This window comes from Saimiri boliviensis, chromosome 10, assembly GCF_048565385.1.
Source record: "Saimiri boliviensis isolate mSaiBol1 chromosome 10, mSaiBol1.pri, whole genome shotgun sequence".
Taxonomy (NCBI): domain Eukaryota; kingdom Metazoa; phylum Chordata; class Mammalia; order Primates; family Cebidae; genus Saimiri; species Saimiri boliviensis.
In genome coordinates, this window is record NC_133458.1 from 81,950,480 (window position 1) to 81,974,932 (window position 24,453).

Sequence of the window (24,453 nt, forward strand, 5' to 3'; positions counted from 1 at the left end):
TATGTTTCTTGACTGTATGTAATGCTCAAAACCTCAACAAACTCTAGCATAACTGCACAGAATGTATACAGAATCTTATGTCTTACCTAAGAATAATGTAAGGAGGCATTCTCATTTGTTAGAAAATTGGGCTTGACAGTTACCACATTTTTAAAAATATGGACATCCTACCTTTTAAAATATACTTTCACTGGTTTGTGGTAAACTTTTAAAAATGCATATTTATTTTTGTCCAGATTAATCTAATCACCGTAAATATATCACATATAATCAAAGGTATTTCCCTTTAGAAAGTATCCATAAATATCAGTTAGACACAAACATAGATAATTAAACTTAACCTGGATAGTCATTCAGCTCTCCTATGGATTGCCCAAGCATCTTGGAAATTTGCCCTAGTACTAAAAGCCTGGAACCAAGACCTTCAAAAACACTCCTAACAAAGAGAATTCATTCATTATGAGGGAAACAGTTCCTATGCCAGAAACAGGATTTACCAAGAACTGTGCACCTAAGCCTATGCTGGAAAACACACTAAAAGAAAAAGAAAACACTAATTTTTCCTCAGGGAGTGTGTATTTCTGATCCAAATAAAAAAACAGAGATACGTGAACTATGGAAAACAAAGATAACCATAAGGGAAAATGTAAGTGTGTTCTGCACTTTATAGCTACTACATGACAAGGGAAATGTAACGATTAGTGTAGGGTGGTATTGATCTTCAAAGGTGTAACCATCCACATTGTAATGAAAATGATTCTTATTGATTGGAAAAATACATCATAGGCTCTGGGATAAAAATAAAAAATAAATCTGACAGGTAGCATAGAACTAAATATACACATAGAAGTGCATATAAAACCAGCACAATCTGAATAAGGGCTCCTGCTGTATTACTTCTTACAACTGAAGGTGAATTTACAATTATCTCAAAATAAAGATTTTTTTAGATGAAGAATACGCATAAACAAGTCTGTATTAAAAATAAAAGATTGGTCAAAACAAAAGCAAAACCAGCATCAACAAAAACGGCCCTAACTGGTGAATAAAGACTAATAATTAGGATGAGAGATTGTAGACAGAAATCCATGAAAATATAGTATAAATTCTTTTCTGGGGAAATTAGTAAGTAAAACAGCACGGATTGTGGGGAGGATGGGTGTGAACAGGAGAGGAGGAGAAACAAGGAAAGCATGTCTGGTTAGCATAAGAAAAATGACTAATCACTAACATTTTTCAGCAAAATATGCTGTGCAAAAAGACGATTCAATTTTCAAAAATCATTGGTTTTCTAAAAATGAGGAGAAAGTTAAGGACTTGAGATAAGGGAAGGTTACCTGGTGTCTACTTGTAGCAATGTTTTTTATTACTTTATCTGAACACAAAAAAGGCAAATACAATATAGATAATGCTCAACTTAACAAAATTTACTTGGATTAAACATTAAATTTTTTAACAGAAAACAGATTCTTCAATTTACAAATAGCTACCTAAAATCTAATTCTGTTTACATAAATACCTACTATTTTTTTTTCATGCCAATAATTTATTGAATGGAGGTCGGTACACAGGCAAACCTTACTGTGGAAACTAAGACATCAGGAGCTCTCTCCACTCCCCTGGCCCTCCAGGGTGGGGTGAGGAGGGAGAAGACCTTGGGGGCAGAGAACAGGAGGGGAGTTAGAGCTGTAGGAGGGGGCAGGGCCAGGTTGGATGGTGCGAATCGACGTTTTCTTTAAGGAAAAAAATTACAACAATCTATTTACACCCGGGGGCCAGGGAAGGAAAGAGGAGACAGGGGCTGGGCTGGTTCTATTTACAGGGGAAACAGGAGGGGAGGGGGTTTGGAGGAGATGGAGACCTGGGGGAGGGGAGGGGGCCAAGGGGATAGGAGGTCCTCATCCCCCCAACACCCTGTCCTTTTTTCCCTCCCCACAACCAGTTAAAATCCTCTTAAAAAGCCCACCACAGGAGTGAGGCTGGTGAGGGAGGGACTGGAGGTGGGGACAGGGACTCATTTACCTCTGCCCTCTAGTCTAGGGGCCCAGCCAGAGCAGGAGCTTAATGGGCTATGGCCCCCCTTCCCAGCCCCTCTTGGGGCTCCCAGATGGAAGTGGAAGGGTGGTTGGTGGGGCTCTCAGGACGAGTTAGTGAGGGTAGGTGTGGCGTCGGTGGACTGCCAGTCTGAGCTGGTTGAAGTCTCAGTTAAAGCTTGTGAGGACTGGGTGAGGGTGGTAGTGCCCGCTGGGGACCTCAAGCAAGCCCATCTGCACGTTGCCAGATATTAAACTTTAAAATGCAATGGTATATTGAGGTGCCAAATATGTCCAGGAACTTTGGTAATTGACCACAAAAGCTGTATCAGTAAAAAATTAAAAACTAAAAGCTAAGAAAGTTGATCGCTGTTTACATTCATAAAACAAGCCTGAAAAATGACTGAGGTAATCATGAAATCAGATTCTGGGAGAAGTAATTCACACCCAAGCAAAGCACTTTGTCAAATTCCATTTTGTTCACTCAAAAGCAGTAGCCAACATTTTAAATGATGCTGAAATTTATTTTTATTGGGAAGACTAAAAACTTAAGGCTTCAAAATATTTTATGAGATTTTCCTTTTAAGGGCACTAGGCTGAAGTCAGGATATGGAAGTTCAGCTGCCACTACTTGGCTAAATGGACAGACATTACTTAACTTCTCTGGGCACAGTCCCTCATCTAGGTAATACATTCATTGAACTGGGTAGTGCCTTGAGTCTCTTCTAGTGTCTTGATTATTTTGATTCTAATAATCTGTTTAATCTGTTTAAATAATACAGATTACAATTCATTAAGAAAACTTTGGCAAATCAAGCCTCCTCTAAAATCAAGGAGTCAACCAGTTGATACCGTTAGATCCTTGTTGTCCCTGCTGTGTATTAGCAAACATTTAATATTTTGTTCTTCTTCCTGTACCCTTCTCCCTACTCCCTCCCAGTTTTTCTATTATCTAGAAGAGAAGCAGTCTCTACTCCTTTACACTTCTCTCATTTTAGGGATTAAATTGCTGTGGATCTGAGAATGCGTAAAGAGTTAACTCTACATTTGGGACTTTAATATAATGTTTGATTCTATTATTTATTCAAAGGCACTGTAGAAGTCTAGGATATATAATCATTTAAAATTTCTCTGACGTACATTTCGGAATTCTGCACACTACATTGTGGGTGTAGGAGAGGTAACTAAACTAAATAGAGTCAACGCAGTCAGACATCCAGGACTTGCAATTCCAGGGAATTTTGCTGTTCCCTGTTATCTCAATCTAAGTGGTGTTTCTCAATAACGTATAAATATGCAAATGTGAACAAACAAATGATTTAAATGTTTGCTTTGTAAAAAGAAGTATCACCAAAATATAATAATTTTTATACATTTTGTGTGGGACATATGTTTTCATATTTTAGTAATATTTGCACATCTGCCATTCTTAAGGGTCTCCAACTGGAACCGCTAAAAATAACAGAGCTACAATAAGAAAATTCTCTCTGCAATAAAGTTTCTAACATAGAAGGAAAATGTCATTTCCACCCTCCTAGTTAACAGCTAAAACAGAGACCCAAAATTTCATTGTCATATTTGAATTCCTTTCATTTAAGCTGTGTTTCCTCTTGACTAAGTGCCCCGCTCCCCGTACACTGTTTTTAAAAAATAAGTCCTGGCTGGGCACGGTGGCTCACGCCTGTAATCCCAGCACTTTGGAAGCCCGAGGCGGGGGGATTGCATGAGATCAGGAGCTTGAGACCAGCCTGGCCAACATGGTGAAACCGTGTCTCTACTAAAAATACAAAAATTAGCTGGGCGTGGTGGCGTGTGCCTGTAGTCCCAGCTACTTGGGAGGCTGAGACAGGAGAATCGCTTGAACCCAGATGGCGGATGTTGCAGTAAGCCGAGAATGCACAACTGCACTCCAGCCTGGGCAACAGACTGAGCAACAGACTCGGTCTTGAAAAAGAAAAACTCCTAATTTTATTCTTTATTTTGTTCAATAGGCACTCTTCCTGAAAACGTCTTTTCAATAGTGAAGTAGCAGGAGACAAAGAGAAGAGGCAGTTAGGAGAGCCCTAAGCAAAGAGTCTGAGGATAAGGGTGGGAAAGGCAACTTGAGCCTCTTACATAACTTGGCTAGAATTCACCATATATTTCAGGGAACTTTCATGCCATTTACAATTCTAAGGACAATGATTATTTTAAATCTTTAGTAATCATTTAGGCAAGCTACATTTCCTATAGCAGTATTTGTAATAAAATGCAAACAGGTGGCATAAAACAAATTGTTTTCAGATGGTGCGTAGGTATGACATAATTGCACCTTCACTGGTGGATGATAAAAATTATAACTAACATTAACCAAGCCAGACATTTTCTAATTGCTTTGTGTATATTAACTCAATTTTATTTTTGGAAATGATGGTACAGAAGAGTTAAATTTGTGGCCAAGGAGTGACACTAGTAAGAGACAGAGTGGGGGTTTAGCCCTAACCATTGTGTTCTCTCTCTGAGAGAGAATCAACGGGTGCGTTGACTCGTCTCATTTCTTCTTTAGGTGACTCTTAGGATATCATCCACCTAGCCCCCTGGGGTTCTGGTTTCGGATACTGTTTGGTCAATGGAAGTAATAAAAAGAGATTGGAGGACATGAAGACAGGTTACTGGATGATATTTGACATGAGCTGCAGTCCTCCATCTGAGGTCCCAGCTTTTCCAGGTTTCTGTCCTGTTACTCTCATTGGATTCCGGGAAGAGCTCCCTGTGTTTGCCCCCTCAGGTTAGGGGAGCTAATATTTTCCAACTGTGGACAGACCCTGGGTGATTCATCATTTTCTGTGGTTTCCCTACATTCTACCCATCATCAAATTGCCATCATCAGACTCTATTCAATTATACCTTTGAGTGTGACATCTATTTCCTTGTCTAATATAACTAAGAAATAGGATAAATCATTTATAATTTATCAACTAATGGCTAAATATGCAAAAGTGTTGCCACTTCTTTATATTTTCCTAAACAGCTGGGTATCCCAGAAAAACAAATTATAAAGCTCTACTTCCAGGAACAAAGAATAGTTCTGGAGGAAAAAATATTTATAATTCTCTGAATTTTGAGTGTGGACATTCACAAGATGTTAATCCTAGAAATATGGATGGCAGCAAGCCTCTAACTAGAAATACCTAAACTCTGACTTTCCTGTCATTTCAATCTGTCTCAATCATTTACATCTATTCTGTCTAATTTAATGAATCTAGACCATTTATACTTCAAATAAGAAAAAGAAATTCTCATGTAAACAGAGCCTACAGGTGAGAAAATTTTAATTGTTAAAGGTAGTAAACATACTAAGACTTCATTTTACTTTTGAAAAATATTAAATAAAACACATCACTTGATTCCAAACTACACAGTGAATGCTAAAGCCCTATTTAGATGGTTCTTTAAATGTGAAAGTTATTTGCTAAATTCCTGTTGTCCCACAAAATCAAAGCTAGTCCACATTACGTTTTTGATGACACATTTATTTTCCTAAACTGCATGTGTTACCTACCAATGTAAATCAATGATTTGTGAAATTTGCTTTGCATGCATGGTTAATTTGATAAGCGTCATGTCCATTTAATTTTTTTCTATTAATAAGAATACATGTCAGTTTAGTTTGCTAGTTTTTTGGGTAGCTAAGAATCATCATCCAAATGTTTACTGTGCAGTCCAGTCAATGGACAAGCTACCTCAACAGGCTCCAGATATATTTCACCACTGCATTTGCAAATAACTATCACTTTGCAAAAATAAGTTTTCATTTGGGTGTCATTTTTGGCAAAAATTGAAGGCTGTATTTTCAAAGAGTAAAATTCTAGGCCTTTAAAACTCTACTGACATCTGCCAACCGAAGCTGGACCCTTCTATAAGTTTTGCAGAGCCTGACAGATGACTTCACCTTAGTCATTTTCTTGCCCACAGTCACGTAAGATAACTGTGAACTTATTTTTTTCTTAAAGCATTATGGGAATCTCTTGAAGTATGTGGAGAATAATAAGCTAAAGAAAGAAAGGAAACAAAAGAAAATAAAAACTGCAGGGGACTTGGCATGTTTGACTTTTATGACTATCATTGATTGCCAGCTTAAGCCTGCTGGACTCTTCAGACACCATATATGCTTCAAGCTTAATATTTAATTTTATAAGTGGAACATTTATAATCATATGGCATTTAATAAGGCTTATCTAATTCAGATTTACTATTATCAGGAAATTAAATTTGGAGTTCTAGTAATATATGCATTATATATGCGTATGTGTATGTATATATCTACATATATACATATATAATTTTTTTCTTTTAAGGTGTGCTTTAAGTATAGCTTCCATGTCCCAGTTAATTCAGCACCCTCCCTTTTATCCTTCCATTGCCATTATCCTCTCTACTAGACTACAACAAAAATGAAAAACTATGAAAAATAAGCAGCTTATAATCATAATTTTGATCAATGAAGCCTATACAAGCTTTAAGAAACATACCTATAACATCTTAGAAAGAAAGCTTATAAGCACAAACAGCAGAATACTTAAAAATACATTTGAAACATTCAAATTGAATTGATTCTATGAAATTTTGAAGAATAACAGCTTTTGAATTTAAAGCTATAATCAATACCCTAAAGATTTTACCACTGTAAATTATTACCTAGCAGGTACACATTTTAAGGACATAGGAATTGTCATCAAGGTACACAAATATTTTAGAATTATTAAACGTTTAAGTAAATGCCAAAGTTTAAAAATAAGATAGCAATATTATCATACAAGTTAAGATCTAGTTTATTAATTTTTAATTCTATTGATAAAACAATTATTTTTGAAGGGCTTTTTCTCTCCTTCATACAAGCCCTTTCCAAAAATGTATAGATATAATACAGATTCTACCTGATCATTCTTGTGTATATGCCGATGTAAGAAACCAAAAACATGTAAATTATTTTCATAACACTATGGAAACCAATATTAAAAAATATAGTACCCAATTTACAGCAAATAACATGTATAAATTTAGAAATATTATGTTGCTTGTAGACAATATAACATTATAATGAAAGCTTCGGGAATAATGAGATACTTTATTATATATCAAAAATCTCAAATATAGAGGAATATTAATGACCCACACATCACACATGAAAATTAATAACCCATTGAATCATACACTTACCATGTAACTTACTGGTAATATAGTAATAAATAACGTCAAAAGGTTTTGAATGAAACTACTTATGCTGAAACATGAAAACAACTTCTGAGATGTACACAAATGGATCAATAGATATAATACTGATTATTTTGTATCATAAAATACTATCTAGTACACATTCTTAGAGGAAAAAAATCCAATATTTTAATAATGTAAAAAAAATAGGAAGAACTGTTAGATAAAAGGGCATCAGATTTAGATTAATTCTGCCTCTAACACAAATTGAAGGCTGAGTCCTATATGACCTTGACCATTGTATGTTTACTACATTAAAACAAATGAAATACTCTGCAAGGTTTTCTCCAATGGGATTTTGAATCTCACCGATGACTATGATTTAGGAGTATTTCAGAGAGTTTTGCAACAAACTTTATTTTATACTATTATTCCTTCTCTATTTGGGGGTTCAGTTCAACATGCTAATAAAAGAAATCATCATAAGAGCACCATAAGGAAAGTAGGCAAAATGTTAGTGCTTCATTATATTTACAATCTTTACAAAAAACGTATGTCAGTAAACCATATTAACATCTAAAGCACATAATATGTAGAAACAAATCGTGATTATAAATGTGTCTTGTTTCTTAAATATGCTAAATAGGAAATATATCGCATCTAGTTCAATTTTTAATCTGCGGACTTTGGCCTTAGTTTGTGCTTTATTTTATTTTTTATTTTTTTGCTTTTGATTTTAACCATTGAAATCATTCACCAACACTATAAGCCAAGAAATACAGCATAACTGACCAGTTAAGAATTAAGCCTTCTCATTTTACGGGTAAAATCAAGGGAGAAAATGTTTATAATTACACTCAAAGGGAGTACTACTGTCTCACTTCATGTGCTTATATATCTTCCCAGACAAAATGTTTTATTTATTTTTTAAAAGTGACAAAAATAAAGAAAATTTGGGAGAGATAAATCATCCACAACTATTAATTCAACAAATGGTATTTAAGTAATCTACTTGTAATTAATTTTCTAATATTTCTGCATCATCCTTAGTATTTATCACTCATAGACATTTGCAACCCTCATAGCAGTGCTTGAAAAAGAGATATGCTCTGAAAATTTAGAAATAAATTACTGAAGTAACTATAGTCCAACACTAAAATATACTGTTGTATTATGTTGGTTTTTCTCATTTGAAATGAAAATTTAGAAAGTCTTCACGTTTGATTTCTTGTGTTAAGCTGCCATTATAAAAATAATAAATGAATAAAATTTCACAAGCAAGGCAGCATTATCAGGCTAAGCAGTGGGCTTATAGATGGTAACGTTTTACATAATTCAGCTATTGATTCATCTATAGATTTACATTTCTTAAGTGCAAAAATAAATGTAATTATTCCATTACATACAGAATTCATCTCCCAAATATTCCAAAATCTAAGAGAAAGGATTGATACTTTCTGCTATTTCATTTTTGCTTAAAATTAGGTTATTAGAATGTTTAGATCTTATTATAAATATTACAACTTATAAATTCCAGGGTTTTGTAACATAATCAATGATCTATGTTTTCAAACACAGAGGGAAAATGGGTTAATAATTGAAGTACTGCTTTTTCAGTTTATTAGTAAAAATCAGGTTATAAGAGGTCAATGTAATGGTTTCCATTGATAATTACCATAAACAAATATTAAAAGTTTAAATATTAAGTGCTGGAATTCCAAGCCCAGTGAAAGTTTGTGCAATATCATGCCTTGCATGTATGCTTTTCCTTTTAAAATAAACAATAAATAAAGAAATTTACACAGAAGTGGAAACTATTCCTACTTTTATTTGCATTCTTCCTTCCATTCATTGCTAACATTCAACAATGAAACATGTTAATTCCTAAGGAATTGTTGCTTTTAACTTGAGTGTAATCATTTTAGAACACTCATGTAGGTAGTGATGATACTTAAAATTTTTAATGTCCATTTTTAAATGGACAAAAAGATTACCATTTTTAAATGTTCACACCTAAAATTCATCTACCACTCCAAGAGAAAGAATGAAAGTGGTGTTTCCTTACTCCATTTGATTTGTTCAATACTTCCCCATAATCATCAAGGCCCAGTATGCTTTTTTTAAACTCTAAAGCAAATGCTGAAAAACCACAATCCAGTAACACAGAAATGAATAATAACATTACTTTATTCCTTTCAGAAAACACAATGATTGAAATATCTTGGAAACATTATAATATAATTTTGAATGAAGTTGAGTAAGATATTACTCTGAGTTTAACTACTCTGAGCTTATTAAATGTAATATTTGCTTGTCATTCTGCATAGCCAAGCATATAGACAGATATAATTTGTCAGCAAAGGCTTTATGATATAGTAGCTATAAATAAACTATTTGTCATTTTACAAGAATCTAATATGATTCAAAACCTAGTAAAGTCTACCTCCCCAAATCGCTTATTTCTTTTTTGATATACTTTTTATTTTTTATAAAATATGTATTCATAAATTAATTTGAATAGAAAATATCTAGATATGTACAGTGTATAATGCATGCACAAAAGCGAAGTTTAGATTAATGAATCAACTTTAGTTATTTTAACTAAAAGTGGGCAATTTATGCCTACTAATATGTTGCTCGAAGAGCAATCAAATGTAATTGAAGCCAAGTAATTCACACTATTTATAGACATTTTTCAGAATCACCTGCTTTGTAGTGATTTTTTTTTCAGCACAGTTGTAAAGTTTTGATTTTTAAGAGTCCCTTTGAAGACGTGGCAGATGTTGGCTTTGCTAATAATGATGGAAAGCGTAGCAGGTTCAAAGTTACAAAAATGTTTAACACATATAAAATATAACGCCGTGCTTTTCTATTAAATTTGGTTATTTTCAATTGTCAATAAACTGTAAAGGAAGCCTAAAGTCCATAAAAATTTCCTTCCAAAACGTGAAGCTTCTAGAGTTTGTATATGTGTGTGTCCATGTACATTTGTAGAGGGAAAATGCATAAAAATATATACTAGAGAAGCTTACATATTACAGTCTTAAATCATTACTATGAATAAAATTGTAAGGTTTATAAGCATTAAAGCTGCCTTTCAATATTTTCTGGTGCTTAAAATTCTCTTAGAATTTAACACGGTAATTGGCACAGACACATACAGTCTAGCTATTAGATGCAGGGATACAGAATTTTGGTCCTGACTTTACCCTGGATTTATGTACTAAATTTTCTCTCAACTATTAATACAAAGTAATTATAAACTACCTAACAACATGCAAATGGTCTCACTATATAGATTGAGATTTTTATCTAACACAATTTTAAATTTCAATTCAGAATTCACTTCAATTTTATTTTTTAGAAATACAGAAATACTAAAATATGCTATAAGCAATGAGAGATATATGTATTAATAGTAAACCAGGATCATAATCATTTTCAACTTTACTTACAGAAAACCTAATGCAATCATTAAAGAGAAATATATATTTAATTTAAATCTATTTGAATATCTGACATATTAATTACCTCAAGCTGAAATTAGCAAATAAAATTTTATTTTCAATAAGTAAACATAGCTTTAAACAGAAACTATTGTGATATTTCCCTTTAGTCAATATATCTTCACAATACCAAAGGAAAGAAAACCTCATTCTAAGTACCCAGCATTTTTATCCTTGGTGATGACTAATTGTACTTTCTGCTCAGGTTTTAATTTATTTATAATTTATTCAGCTGACACAAACACTTATATTTGTTTGGTTTTTCCATTACCCTCATTATCAGCTTCAACATATAGAAATGAACTTAATTTTATTAAATCGCTATTTCCCACACAGTTGGGGGAAGAGATAAATAAGTGTTGTTAAATTATTGCATTAAAAATATATGTTTTATTAGAATAAATTAAGGGAATCAGTTATTGAACTCCACTTTCTTGGTTTCCCCCAAACAAAATAACATGTGCTTGTATGAAAACTCAGTTTGCCCTAAAAAACTTAGGGGCAGTGGCTCAGTTCCGGAAGCATAAGGCTATCAGGTAGGTTTCTCATTGCAGAAAAATAAAATGAACAGTAAGCGCTTATGGGAATTGCAAGAGAGAGTACTCTCATCATCCTGAACTGCGATCTCTTTCAAAAGTTACACTGATATCGAATGTTCAGTTTATAAAATTGTCACTGCATTCTAAAGTCGACGGTTTTTCTAATAAAAATTGAAACCTTCTGACAACGATTAACCTTTCACTATCTGAAGGGAGTTTCACTTATAGTTAGGAAAATACAGTAAATATCAGTGACACCACTGCTAACTTTCTTATAAAAACTAATTTGTGATGGAACATTAAAAGTTCACCCCCTGACCTTGGAAAATAAAAGTTAGTTTTTGAGACTCTGACGGAACAATCTATCCCATACTAACGCTGAAGAACGACTGATACTGCTGCGAAGGGGAGAGGAATATTAAACATGTGGTCAATCATTTCAATTTATGTGACATCTCACCTAAAGCTTTATAAAGGATAAACATTCCAATCCTTCAAACCAATATATGGGATTATCTTCTAGGACTATTATTAACCCAGTTCCGCAGAGGAAGAAAAATATACAGATTTTATATTAAACAAATGACATCTTCCAAAAAGATGGAAGCCAGGCTGCACCATAGCCACGAAAGAAAACTCACAAGTCTCTCAATTTTAAAGTATCTTTTAACAATTGTATGATAATAGAAAGTACGTAAGAGCTTTGAAAAGTTGTCTGGAAAACTTTGAGTTTCTCTGGATTGCTACAATTTACTCGGTAAGTTGTCCCTTCAAGCACCAGAGGTCAGGAAGGTTCCCCTTTTGCGTGGCTGCTCACATTATCCCCACTGAAATCAGCGCCTCCTGCGCGCACCCTTTTATACCACCTTCAGGCACGTAGCTAACTAACACTACCCGAGTTGCTGGTCGCTTCCCAGTATTTGCCGCCGCTAAAACCCACTTGGTAGAAGGATTTATTTTCCACTCTTGAAATTTAGATTCTGTGATTAACTTACACCACACAAACGTGTACTATATTAAGGTTTGTCTTTCTTCTAGCGTGAGCATGTATTTATTTACAATTCTCTGACACATTCCTTAAAATCTGAATTCCTAGATAATGTCTTCTTCCCCAAGAAGGGGAAATTTTTACCATTTGAAATAGGGTGCTATTTAAAGAACTCTCAAACCAGAATTTTTTTTTTTCAGAATTTTTTTTTTAAACTAAAACTTTTTTTTTCTCATGCGCTCTGCCAAGTTCCATTGCAAGTGCCAAATATTGTGCAATAATTTGGAAATCCAGTTAACGATGGGAAAAATCGAGCCACTCAGAGTCGGGAACTTGCAAGAGAAAAGTCAAGAAGCGGCACCCGCACGCACGCCTGCCCAACGGACGCGGCATCCCTGGGCACACGCCCCTCCCTCCCCATCGCTGGGATGGAAGGTCACGCTTCGCAATCGATTTCACAGCCACTTGTCCTTTTTTATCAACCTTCTGGTAAACTAGTTTAGGACCTTGGAGAGCTTAGGGCTGCTAGCTGTGATGCTCTCGGATAAACACGTGTCCCCAAATAATAGGACCAAAGCTTCACCGCCGAATTTAACACATTCCCATCTTCCCCGCCGCCACCCTCCAGTGCCAGACTCTTCCCTGGCATCTCCCCGCCCCCTTTCGAGGCCGGCGCGCACTCTCGAGGGTGCCTGGCGCTCTCTTACCTGAGCTGTCGCTTTTCCTCTTGCCACCGCTTCGCTTCTCCACCTCCGCAGGTGACAGTGCCTGGCGACCGTAGTCCCCCGGCGCGCACGAAGCCCCGGTCGGGGTGCTGGAGCCCAAGCTGGAAGAGTTGGAACACAGGACAGGCGGGCTGCTTCCCAACTCTGGGGGTCCTCCGGAGTCGGGCTGGAGGCAGAGGCTGTGCCGAGCCGCACTCGGTGGGGAGGACATCTGCGGGAGGTGCCAGTTGGTTTGCAGAGCCTGGTGCTGCTGCTGCTGATGGTGGTGATGGTGGTGATGGTGGTGGTGGTGGTGCCCCCTGTGATGCTGGCTGGCAAACATGCCCTCTTCGTTGGGGTATCCCGCGATTATGCAAGATGAGGAAGAAGTAGAGAGCTCGGGGTAAGACATATGGTCAGATCTTCCATGGAGGGCGAGAGAAGATTGCGAGAACGGGTGCAAGCCTTGCGCGGTGGCGTGAGGGCTGCGCAGGCAGCCAAAGAGCGGGTGTTCCATAGCATGCAAGTTTCGGGTTCTAGGCAGAAGACTTCACGACGGTTCCAAAGGCCACCACCCTCTGTCACTTTTCACTGGAAACTGTGTGATGTTTTTCCCCCTCTCAAAGCAATAGCCGTGCACTTCTGCGGAGCTCGGATAATCCCGGTCCTGAGCCCTAGCGGCCAGTCTCCTTTACATATGAACAGTCGGACCTGGAAGAGCTTCCCTGAGCTACTCAGATGTCAAGAGTGGGAGAGGTTAAAGCCAAAAGAAGGTGGTCCCAGTGAACTGCCTTCAGGGGGAAATGGCTCTGAGAGGTTATAAATAGACTGTAACGTGAGCTGGGGGCTGGCTTAGGAGCCCAGAGTTGACCACATGCAAACTCCCTCCAAAACTCCCGCTCAGTCTGCGCCACGCGCTCCCAGTTCCACTTCCTATCGCCGGCTGGACAGACGCAGAGCGTCCACGCCCTCCTGGCCCTGCCAGCTACTAGGACTACAAGCGGCGCGCCAGCGTCTAAATCCCGCCCGGGAGGGCAGCGGCTCTGCCCTCCAGACTCTGGAGGCCAGGGCGAAGCGCGCACCAGCGCCAACCGAGCACCCTGTTTCCTACCTACTAACTTTTCTCTTGGGAAAACGTAACTTTTCAATGTCATTTGGGAACTGTCACCTGCAGAAAAGCTAGGGATACGCCTAGCCTTTGAGGAACACGAAAGAAGTGATAGGGTTAAAGGAAAAGATCAGAGCTAGTTTGGCGCACTCTCGAAGTTTTTGAAACTTCGCGTCTTCCCGTGCCCTGGGCGCCGCAGCGCGCCTAGGTTTTCGCAGCTAGTTTCTGTGGGTGGGTGGTTAATGGGCTGGGACGCCAGGTCTGAGGTTTCGGGGATGTGCACCATGGCCTGGAAAGTGTGGTTCTCAGTGCGCAAAGAAGGAAGACCTGGTGGAGTGAGTGGGAGGAAAGCGTGAGAGGGTTGCAGATGCCTGCTCCCTGGCATCCTCACGTGCGATGCCCAGTGGAGTCTCCCTCCCCCCTTTTTCCTGGTCTCGCTCAATTTCCTAGCCGCTTGTCCACCAAGAAGAAATTTTCCTGGGTCAATAATTATTTCCAAGCGATTTTGTCCCGGTCACATGAGATGTGTAGATTGCACGCACATTTCTAGCCTTTCCCCTCAGGAGCTAGCCCAGGTCTCTTCAGTTCCCTCCAGAAATCCACTCTCTTCTGCTCAAAAATAAATCCACTAATCGTCTCTCTAACCACCACGGCTCCATTTACTGAGAAATCTTAAATTTCGATAGCTCTAAGAATTCACTAAGCTTGGGCACTTGGTTACATCTTTGCATCCCTGAAAATACACTCGATAACTTGCCTCCAGTAAGCATGCGAGAGCGAGGGCAGGGCTTCGATACTGCCACTTGCTTGGTGGGCGACAAGATCCGCTGGGGCACAGTCGTTTATGCACAAGTGAATGGTGCTGTAATGAGCAGGAGGAACAGTCATGTCCCATCTGGGACGTGTTGCATCAGGAGAATATCTGTAGTCACCTATTCCGCCCGGGCCCCCGAATGCACCATCAGCAGTGTCGCCCTGTTATTTTCATTGTCTCAGGTGTCCAGAGGATGATGACCAGGTCTTTGAAGTTGCTAATGGGATTAATGGGTACAGCAAACTGGGCTAGACATCTGGTTTGAATTAGGAAAAAGTATTGATTAATCTTTGAGAGGTGTCCCCAAAGCAGAACCTTTCCCCTCCTCTTCCAGCCCCCCTGTTTAAGCCTATCTTCTTTTTTAAGTCACGCTGCAGAATAGTGGCTTCGTAAGAACATTCATGTGAAAGATCGAATTGTTTTCTATTGCTTAGAGGTGGGGTGGAGTGGGGGTTGATCAGGAATTCTGAGATTTGTAAGCGCTGCTTTCTTTAACGGAAATTGAGCTCTATTTTGAGGGAAATTAGTTTTGCAGACTTCGTTTGAAAAAAAAAAAAAAAAAAAAAAAACTAAAACTTTTGTTCACCAGCTGCTCAGCTTTTCAGTCTGGGTCTGAGCTGAAACCTGCTGCAAGCCTTTGACGGTAAGATTTTCTTTACCGATATTTTGGGAATCTAATATTGTTTTAGAGTTCGAAAGGGGGTGTTGTTCAGGTTGCACGTTTCTAGGGGTTTTAAGCACTCGCAGGATGGCGTCCAGGACTTAGATCTTAAGAATATTTCTTCCTGCCACTCCCCATGCCCTTGGCTCTTTAAGAATAAAAGGAGGTGGGGGAGTTACAGTCCTCCAATATCGTCGGAATATTTTTTGTATTTTCATTGTGTTTATGGTTTCAATATGTGCTCTAATATTAAAAGTTAAAGTACAAAGAGCAACCCCAAACTTCCCCAACTCATGTAGGTTCTCTATGGATTCTGGGTGAAAGCATTAAAGGCTTTATTTAAAGTGAGATTTCGGCAACCACCTCAATAAACGTAACCAGAAATATTTACATAATATAATGCTGTCAAGCAAAAGCATTGTGGAATATGTCAGACAAGACAGACTAAAATTACACATGATCTGCAGACATCAGTACAAAACATCCACAATGGTCCTTTTGGTTTGCATTACAATGGTTTAGAGGAAGCTAAGCAATTACTAAATGAATGGATTTGAATTTAAGCAGTGTGTTGCAGGTAACTAGAAACAAGCCCACACAAACCTTTCATCTCCAGGAGCTGCCACTTCTTCTTAAACCTGCCCAGTGACTGTGCTGGATTTTTTCTCACTCACTGTGTCAGATGTTAACAACATGTCCAGAACTTTCTCTACAACCTGCTCCAGTCAGTCAGCCTCTGGAACGGTGGGGCCAGAAACCTGGGAAGAAAAATTTAGGAAAGGTTAGAAAAGGAGGAAGTCATTCCGAAGGGATGCAATGAAAACAAAGCTAGGAAGAAGGGTCTTTTTAATTGAAGACAGAAAACATTTAATATCATCAAAAATTATGAGGTCCAGTTTCTTACAGAAAACACAATATAAGGAAAATATTTGGAAGGAAAAAACGAAGGAGTATAAAGGAGGTCTTGGTGAATTCCAGAATTAAATATGATTTTAATTTTCTCTGGATTTCTAAATATGTATTAATTTTTATATAAAGATTTTAAATTTTCATTTATTATACTACTTGGAATAAGATAGAATACTGAATTTTATGTTCTAGGTTATAGAGAAATTTTGAAAATGTAATAACAACAGGAAAAAAAAAAATCCCCAGCATTTCCTATAATAGCTACTTCAGTGTTCACATCCATAAAATTCAATATTGAAAAGATGCCTTTTTACCTAATGATATCAAGAAGAATGGTAAAAATTAGAAAATTTATAAAATTTCCATATAAACGTCATTTAAAACTATACATTATATAGTATTTATCCTACATATACTTGAGTTTCCCTGAAGAAAAGGTGTATCAATGCCAATATTTCATGAAAGGTTTCAATATCAAGTAACACCTTATAAAGAGGTTGATTATGTGAAAAGGTAAGCTTCTTAGCTCTTGTAGGGTCCACAATGATAATTATTTTAAACGTAGGCTAGGTTCTTTAAACTTGTTAAGTGTCTATATTCATTGGTTCCTCAGCTTAAATGAAATGACATTTAAGAGTAAAGGTAGAGATTTATTTTATTAGGACTATTTTCTTTTAAAACAAATAGAACACATATTAAGCAATCCAACAAGTACATTTAAATTTTACTTTAAGATTTATGACAATTCTTTTAAAAGTTACCATTCTTCTGCACACAAATGATATGACTTATCATGGAACTTCAAATATTTAAAATTAAATAAAAAACTCTACTTTGAATTACCTAATAGATAAATTTTCCTCGGTAATATATAATCATAACACATGAACTTAAGTGTGGATAATTACATTAACATTGGAATTTATCTCTGAAAACTTTATTGAGTATAGAAATATTATTTCTGCTATATTTTGCCAAAAAGTAGCAGTTATGTCCTTCAGTTGGTTCTTCTGAAATAAAGAATTTTGAAAATGTATCCAAATATGCTAAATACCCAATGGTAATTTATGTGATTTATGACGTACTTCATTTTATAAAACTAAGGATCTGACTTTCCCCAGGAACTATGCATTATAAAATTTATGGAACAATTTTACTCTGGCTAACGCCATACTGATTCCATATACTTATACACATTTTTAAAATGTTATTATTTTTACATAACACTGTTAGGTTCACAATAAAACTTGTTACATTCATTTTACATGTACCAAAAGAAATGAATACTTAAAACCTTACTTCTAAACTGTAAAACAATCCAGCACACTTTGTTTTTCTAGTTTCTAGGTCTTCCTGCATTTAAATTTATTTCCTTCAGAAATTGGTGGTTTTCTTCAATTCAATTACTGTATAGTATAATCAATGAAACTGTACTAAACACTAAATATAATTCTGCCTAAAGCAATGAGATGAAACAAAATATATCAAAATTAGAACAATTTAACAGATAATCTTTAGAAAGCCGGCATGCAATAAAGATTAGGACTAATAAAATTAAATCGTAACAACTGAATTAAAAATTCAAAATATGTGCATTTTTTCATAACATATATTCATATAGTTAATAAAATTCTAATGGTCTTTTTTCTTTCTTTTTCTCTTTTTATTTTGTGAGGAGTCTTAAGACTGGGAAGACATTGATTGCCTCTCAAATTTCAAAAACTTGTAACTGGACTTCCTTTTGTTCACCTGTTTTAAATCCATAATTATTTGATAGTTACCTAATAATAATGCTAATAGACAATAATTAATTTCTACATTTACATTTGGATTCACCTCCTATATTATTTTTTATTAATAAATGTAGGCTTTTTCAACATTTTGTCATTGAAAATTGTCTCCTTTCCATAACAGGGAGATGTATAGCCACACTAATTCAAGATAATTCTATAATGAAATGTTCTATATTCTGTTATATTTTCTATACCATCAAACTCATAACCATTACATTTCTATCCACAATTTAAGAGAATTACACCATTTATTTCTTACACGTTTTAAAAAAGCAATGCTATCTTTTTATATAAACTGAATTTAGAAAAGTTCACAAATCTCAGAGAAGAAAAACGGAATCGAAAATACAGATGGGAATTGTAATAAACCTTAGTGTTCTGCTTTAAATTTTCCAACTTGAAGAGTTTAACATAACTAATGTAATTGTGACATTATGATAAGTTTTTCTTGTGTGTTGTTATTTTTCATACTTCATCAATTTATAGCAAGTTTTATTCTTAAAGTGGCTTTTCCATTTTGAACTGAGGTTCATTATTTGAATTACTAGAAATCTGAGTGTTTTAGCTGTTAGTATAGTCTCCAAAATATTTAATTGCACACTCGTATTTTATATGATTCAGACTCAACAAAGAAACACCAGCTGCCTTTTAAGTCTACATTTTTTTTTTAGGAATAAAGGAAAAATGTTGTATATTTGTACACCAAACAAAATGAAAAGTTAAAGCCAAATACATGATCTCTTATAAAAGCATATTTTTCAGAGTTTAATATTATAATAGTACTTTGATGCAGCACAGGTTTGTTTTGAAGATTTTGAGAGTGATACAGACTGTTTCATACAAGGCAATGGCCCTATGGAAATAGATAAAATCAAGAATAAAATGATTAAATGACAACTGTCTATGTATGTGTCAATTAACCTAAGAAACAAGGTCAGAATCAGTCAAAAAAAAAATCAGAATAGTATTTAGCAGGTGAAAAGGCAGAAAGTAAGATAAAGATATTAAGAATAATTTTAAATTTGTTAATACATAAATTGTAAGCCACATATGATCATGGTAAAAAGATTTCAGATTCATATCCTAGTTTAATTGGAATTTTAAAAATAATCAGAAAGGTTCATATTTAACTGCATAGCATATATATTTTTGATAGAATAATGAAATATTACTATTCTGAGAAACAGTTTTGAATAATTAATGTGAAGTGTGGATATACATGTGATCAATGCTTAGACATGTGCAGGCTACTGAATATCTGAAGTTCTGAATAATTGCTGCCTTTTCATCTTACAAATTCGTAACCTGAAACTCCTTGTAATCAAAAGTTTTTTTTTTTACATTTTTTCTATTTTCAGAGGATGATTTTTGTTAAGTTGGGGTCATAGTATATGGGAAGATAATAAGCTGGTTTTCAACAGCTGTTAGTGTCTGAGGGAAAAAAACAAGTCTTGGGCCAACTGCACTCTAGAGCACTTCAAAGCGCAAGTAAGGAAATTCTGTACCAAACACCAACCAGAACCCAGGAGGAATACCAGCTCTGAGCTCAAAGGCCCAGGACAAGCCAATTTGTCATACCACCAGCTAACAGTTGTTTTTATCCACAAAAGGACCTGTGATCAAAACAAAGCTTTCTTTATATTACCTAAGGTTGTGTAAATACTAGATGGAATCTCTTCAACACTTAGAGTGACTAGAAAAGATTCATTTTTCTCCTCCGGACATGCATTTTGCATGCCTTTGTCCTACAAGCTCAAAGTTGTAGGACTCTACGTTGGTCCAATTCTACTCTAACAACTCATTCTTGAGGATATAAAATACTAATGAATAAAAAAACAGAACAGTGACTGATGAGGTCAAAACAATCTTGTAATACTTCATGAAAAATTAGAATCAAACTGACAACTGATGTTGAAAATTGACTTTATGAGTAAAAGAATACTGACAATTTTTTCCTCTAATTTAGGGCATCTGTAGTAATCTGCAGCAGTATTTCTGCAAATAACTTATTAAAGATGACTGAATGTGCTGGTTAAAGTGACAGTAATGTTTCTCTGAAGATATACCAAGGTCAAATTAAATAGACTTGACCCATAATCAAATATAATAATACCTCTATTTATTGCAAACAACTTTAAGAATATTCCTTTGATATAGTAACTATAGAGCAATAAAAACAGCACATTTATGACCTTCCATGTTAATTATTTTATTTTTTCACCATGGTTCTCATCTGTGGGTTACTAGCACCTGCCAGCAGCTTATGAAATGTTTGAATTTCTACAAATTTTGTTCTTGGTTACCTCTGGTATCCTACCTCTTGCAGTTAATGATGTGATTTGATCAAAGCTGAAAGCTGAGTCTTTTGGATTTTATGACCTGATCATACCTTCATCAGATACACCCTGCCAGGGAAAGGTCTCAGGCCCAGGTAGCATTACTTGGAATATTTCTTCCAGAACCAAAGACAAGCACATAAGTATAAAACTGCAAAAATGTTCACTGTTGCACATGTGGCAATAAAGCCTAGTGTGTATTTTTAGAGAATAAAGATATAAAGAAGCACGTAGTAGCTTATAAATGTTATGCACTGCAAATCTAAAGTTATTGAATTAGCTATTGGTGTCTCTTTCTGTAATAGTATTAAAGACTTGCTAATCCATGTGTAGTTCTGTTATATAAACAATATTTTTCTTAAAAAGCAATTGTTAGATCACTATAATCTGGCATTTGTGTCAAATATAGCCATGACTAGAACCATGGGTTGAACCGTGGGTTATGTTCCTTGTATTGTACTAGCAATTCCAGTGATCAAAAATTGCTGTCTCAATTTTAAGTGAGCAAATCCTGTGTCAGTCTCTCTCTAAACAGCCTTATTAACAAGTCAGTTGCTTAAGTCAGAAGTAGGAACCCACAATTGCCAAGCCCTTCCTTCCTTCTCCTTCCCCACTATGCAATCAATCATCAAGTACAGTATTCCCAATTATACTTCTTTAATGTTACTTAACTCCATACTCCTCTCAGTCAACAGTCATTACTTTATTTGGGGGCCTTTATTTGAGGTCTATTTATCCTCCATCATCAGACCAGTACTTTATTTGAGGTCTATTTATCTAGACCTCACTGTGGAATACGATTCATGTGGTTGTTGAGCACTTGAAATGTGGCTTTTCCAAATTAAGATTTATTTAAAGATTAAAATCCACACCAGATCGCAAAGACTTCTTGCAAAATTAACTAAGTTTTTCATTGACTACATATTAAAATAACCATGGTTGGATGCATTGGGCTAAATAAAATATATTACTAAAATTAACTTCATTTTTTACTTTTTTCATGCAGATGCTAGAAAACTTAAAATGACCAAATGGTTTACATTGGACAGTGCTAGGCTAGGCCAGAGGATGTCATTTAGCTTTTTCTCCCTTTTATTCCCTCCCCTTGCAAAAAGGTACAAAATTACATATATATCTGTCAAAATGATGTAGGACCTAAAGTCCCTCTGTAAGTTGATCTTCTTGACCCCATGATTAGGAGCTTCACAATGTGGTACCACACCTGGAAACCTCCAGAGCAAGATCTCAAGGAAATACAGGAAATTCCTGAAACAGCAAACCCCCACTATGTGAAGACGTCTGTTATTCCTCTGCGCATCAGGAGCATCACTGTTAATTGCTGACAGGCTTGAAAGAGCTTGCTTGACAATGTCCTTTTTGAAGAAAGAAGAGCCAGGTGTGTTATTCAGGATGGACTAGACAATGCTGCCACAAGTTTACCTCTGCATCTTATTGCCTTGGAAAATTTTCCTGCATAGCGTGGCACAAGATGGTTGGCTCTCCAGGCAGTAGTTGGCGTTGTGAATCAGTCATCTCAGCATGTGTCTCCAAGATCCACAGCAAGGGAAAAAAGAGGTGGAGGGTCACATACTTTGGTGTTACATACTTTGAGGCAAAGGTGATAGGTGCCATTTCTGCTCACAGCTCTTGGGCAAGAACAAAGCCATACATACATGTCAGAGGACTGGAAAATAATTCTGGAGCACAGGGCTCTTTGGTGAGCAGTAAATATTTCTATTACACCAGGTTTTGACAAACTTCAAATTTACTCCTAATATGCATAATTCATATCACTAAACTCTATATTTCTTGTGTCTTGCTGGCATCTTATGTTAACATTGTCTAGCATAATGTCTGGCACAAAATAAGAGCTCAGTATATATATTTAACAGAACATTTAGATCTAAGAGTTTTACTTTATCATTAGATATTAGTACCCATGTAGCTGTTGTGGCACATCAGGGAAATGTAACTGCTTCTACAACTGCAAAGAAAATTGAACTGATTAAATACTTATCCCAGCTTCAGGGTTTTGTTTCATTTTGTGTTGTGTTGTGTTTTGTTTGCTCACTTCTTTTTACTTAGTATTTTTTTGCTTTCTTTTTTGCCCTTGAGCAGAGGTTCATTTCTAATTCTCATTGAAATTAGAACAACAGTTGTGTCCCTATGCAATGACAGTGTTTCAAACTCTCTGGGTATTTGCCTACAAGTGTCTGCAGTCATATTGCGACATCAATTGTGACGCCAATCTCCATGTAAATCAGACTTATTGCCAGTGAGACATTATATATTTTTGCGGCCAATAGTATCTATTTTATAGGGGTTGATAGTATTGTCTCTGAAGAAGATCCTTTGGATTGTCTTGTTTTTGTCCATTTTCAGCCCTTTGACTGTGGCCAGAGTAAGTAATATTTTTGTGTCTAGGTTTCCTCATCTCTAAAATAAAGATGTTTATTTCTATAGCTTCATGTTGACAATTACAGTATATAATTTAAATGTTATTCAACTAGATAGTAAATTGATACATAGTGTATTTATAAATAACAGATATTATCTTTATGTTAATTGTGATTATCATCATTATCATTAATTTTCAGGTCCATGTTCCATCTAAAAAGAAGCCATACTCTGTCTAAAACAAGCTTTCTAAGAACAATTTGGAGTATTTACTTATATCTAACCATTCATTCCACCTTTTTTCCCAAATAACACTCTAATGAGAAATCTTGTCTAGGTCAAGTTTTCATAAACACTTGTGAGGCAGGGTCTGGAGGGAGTAAACCTAAAGCCAATTCACACTAACTTTCTAGAATAAAATCTAAAGGAAAACCCCAAGTTTTTCGCCCAGGTAACAAAAGGATTAGAGGCTATACTCACTTTGCAACCTGCCCCTTTTCTACCTGGCAGATGAAAAATGAAAGAGTACCTCTGACTGGTCCCCTTCTGCAACCAATCAGACTGGTTGTGGACCACTTCATTTACATAGGGTGTAAACAGAGTAACCAATGGGAAATCTCTAGATCTAGAGGGTACTGAAACCCCAGAAAATTCTGTAACCAGTGGTCTCCATCAGCTTGCTCAATCCTGCTCCCACTCAGTGGGGTGAACTTCTGTTTCAATAAATCTGTGTTTTTCCTTTGTTGCTTTGTTTGTGCATTCTGTCCAAGTCTTTGTTCAAAATGCCAGGAAACTAGACACCCTCCACTGGTAACACTTGTTGATCAAATAAATAATATGCTAATGATTAATGTAACTTTTCAACATTTTTAATTAAATGATCATACATTTAGGTTATACATATTTCACTTAACTTTTTCACTTCCTTCAAAGTAATAGTGAAACAAAAACTCGTGCCATATAAAAACCTGGAATTTGAGATGCCTGACAAAAATGCTTCATATAGTCAAAAGGACTATTTAATTCTAAAGAAAAAGCCATATGTCATTTCTTATCTAAAGCACTTTCGATAAATTTATAGTGGAATTTGATTTTACATTGTACAGGCTGTAGCTTTTAGTTCAAAGATAATGAACTGTGCTATAATGACAGAGGTTTAGTGAGATAATATCTACTGGACTAACCCTAACCTCAATTATAGTGTAATATGCAACTCCCTTAACTCGAAATAAATAGGCATACTAACAATGAAATAAAATACTCATAAAATGAACAATATAGAACCTAAGATTTAACATCTATTTACATAACTTATGCTTGATTCACATAGTGAGTATATATAAGGTACGCCAGAAATAAGCTCAATGTACTGCTTAGTACTGACTGAAATGTGCATTTGTGACATGGTAAAAGTTTTAAAACTGCATACTTTAACTATACTTTAGCTTTTTGTTGAAACTGCTTTTTGCAAC

At 35.9% G+C, this 24,453-nt stretch overlaps 1 protein-coding gene across 1 annotated transcript in view; it reads right to left on the reverse strand.

Moving 5' to 3' along the window:
• Window positions 1-24,453, reverse strand: part of MEOX2 (mesenchyme homeobox 2) — an 88,341-nt gene that overhangs the window by 59,012 nt on the left and 4,876 nt on the right. The window contains exons 2-3 of the mRNA XM_074379556.1: window positions 16,150-16,304; window positions 12,967-15,141 (exon numbers count right to left, since the gene is read on the reverse strand). Coding sequence (XP_074235657.1) covers window positions 12,967-13,480 — 514 coding nt within the window. The 5' untranslated portion in view covers window positions 13,481-15,141; window positions 16,150-16,304. The remainder of the gene's footprint in view (window positions 1-12,966; window positions 15,142-16,149; window positions 16,305-24,453) is intronic.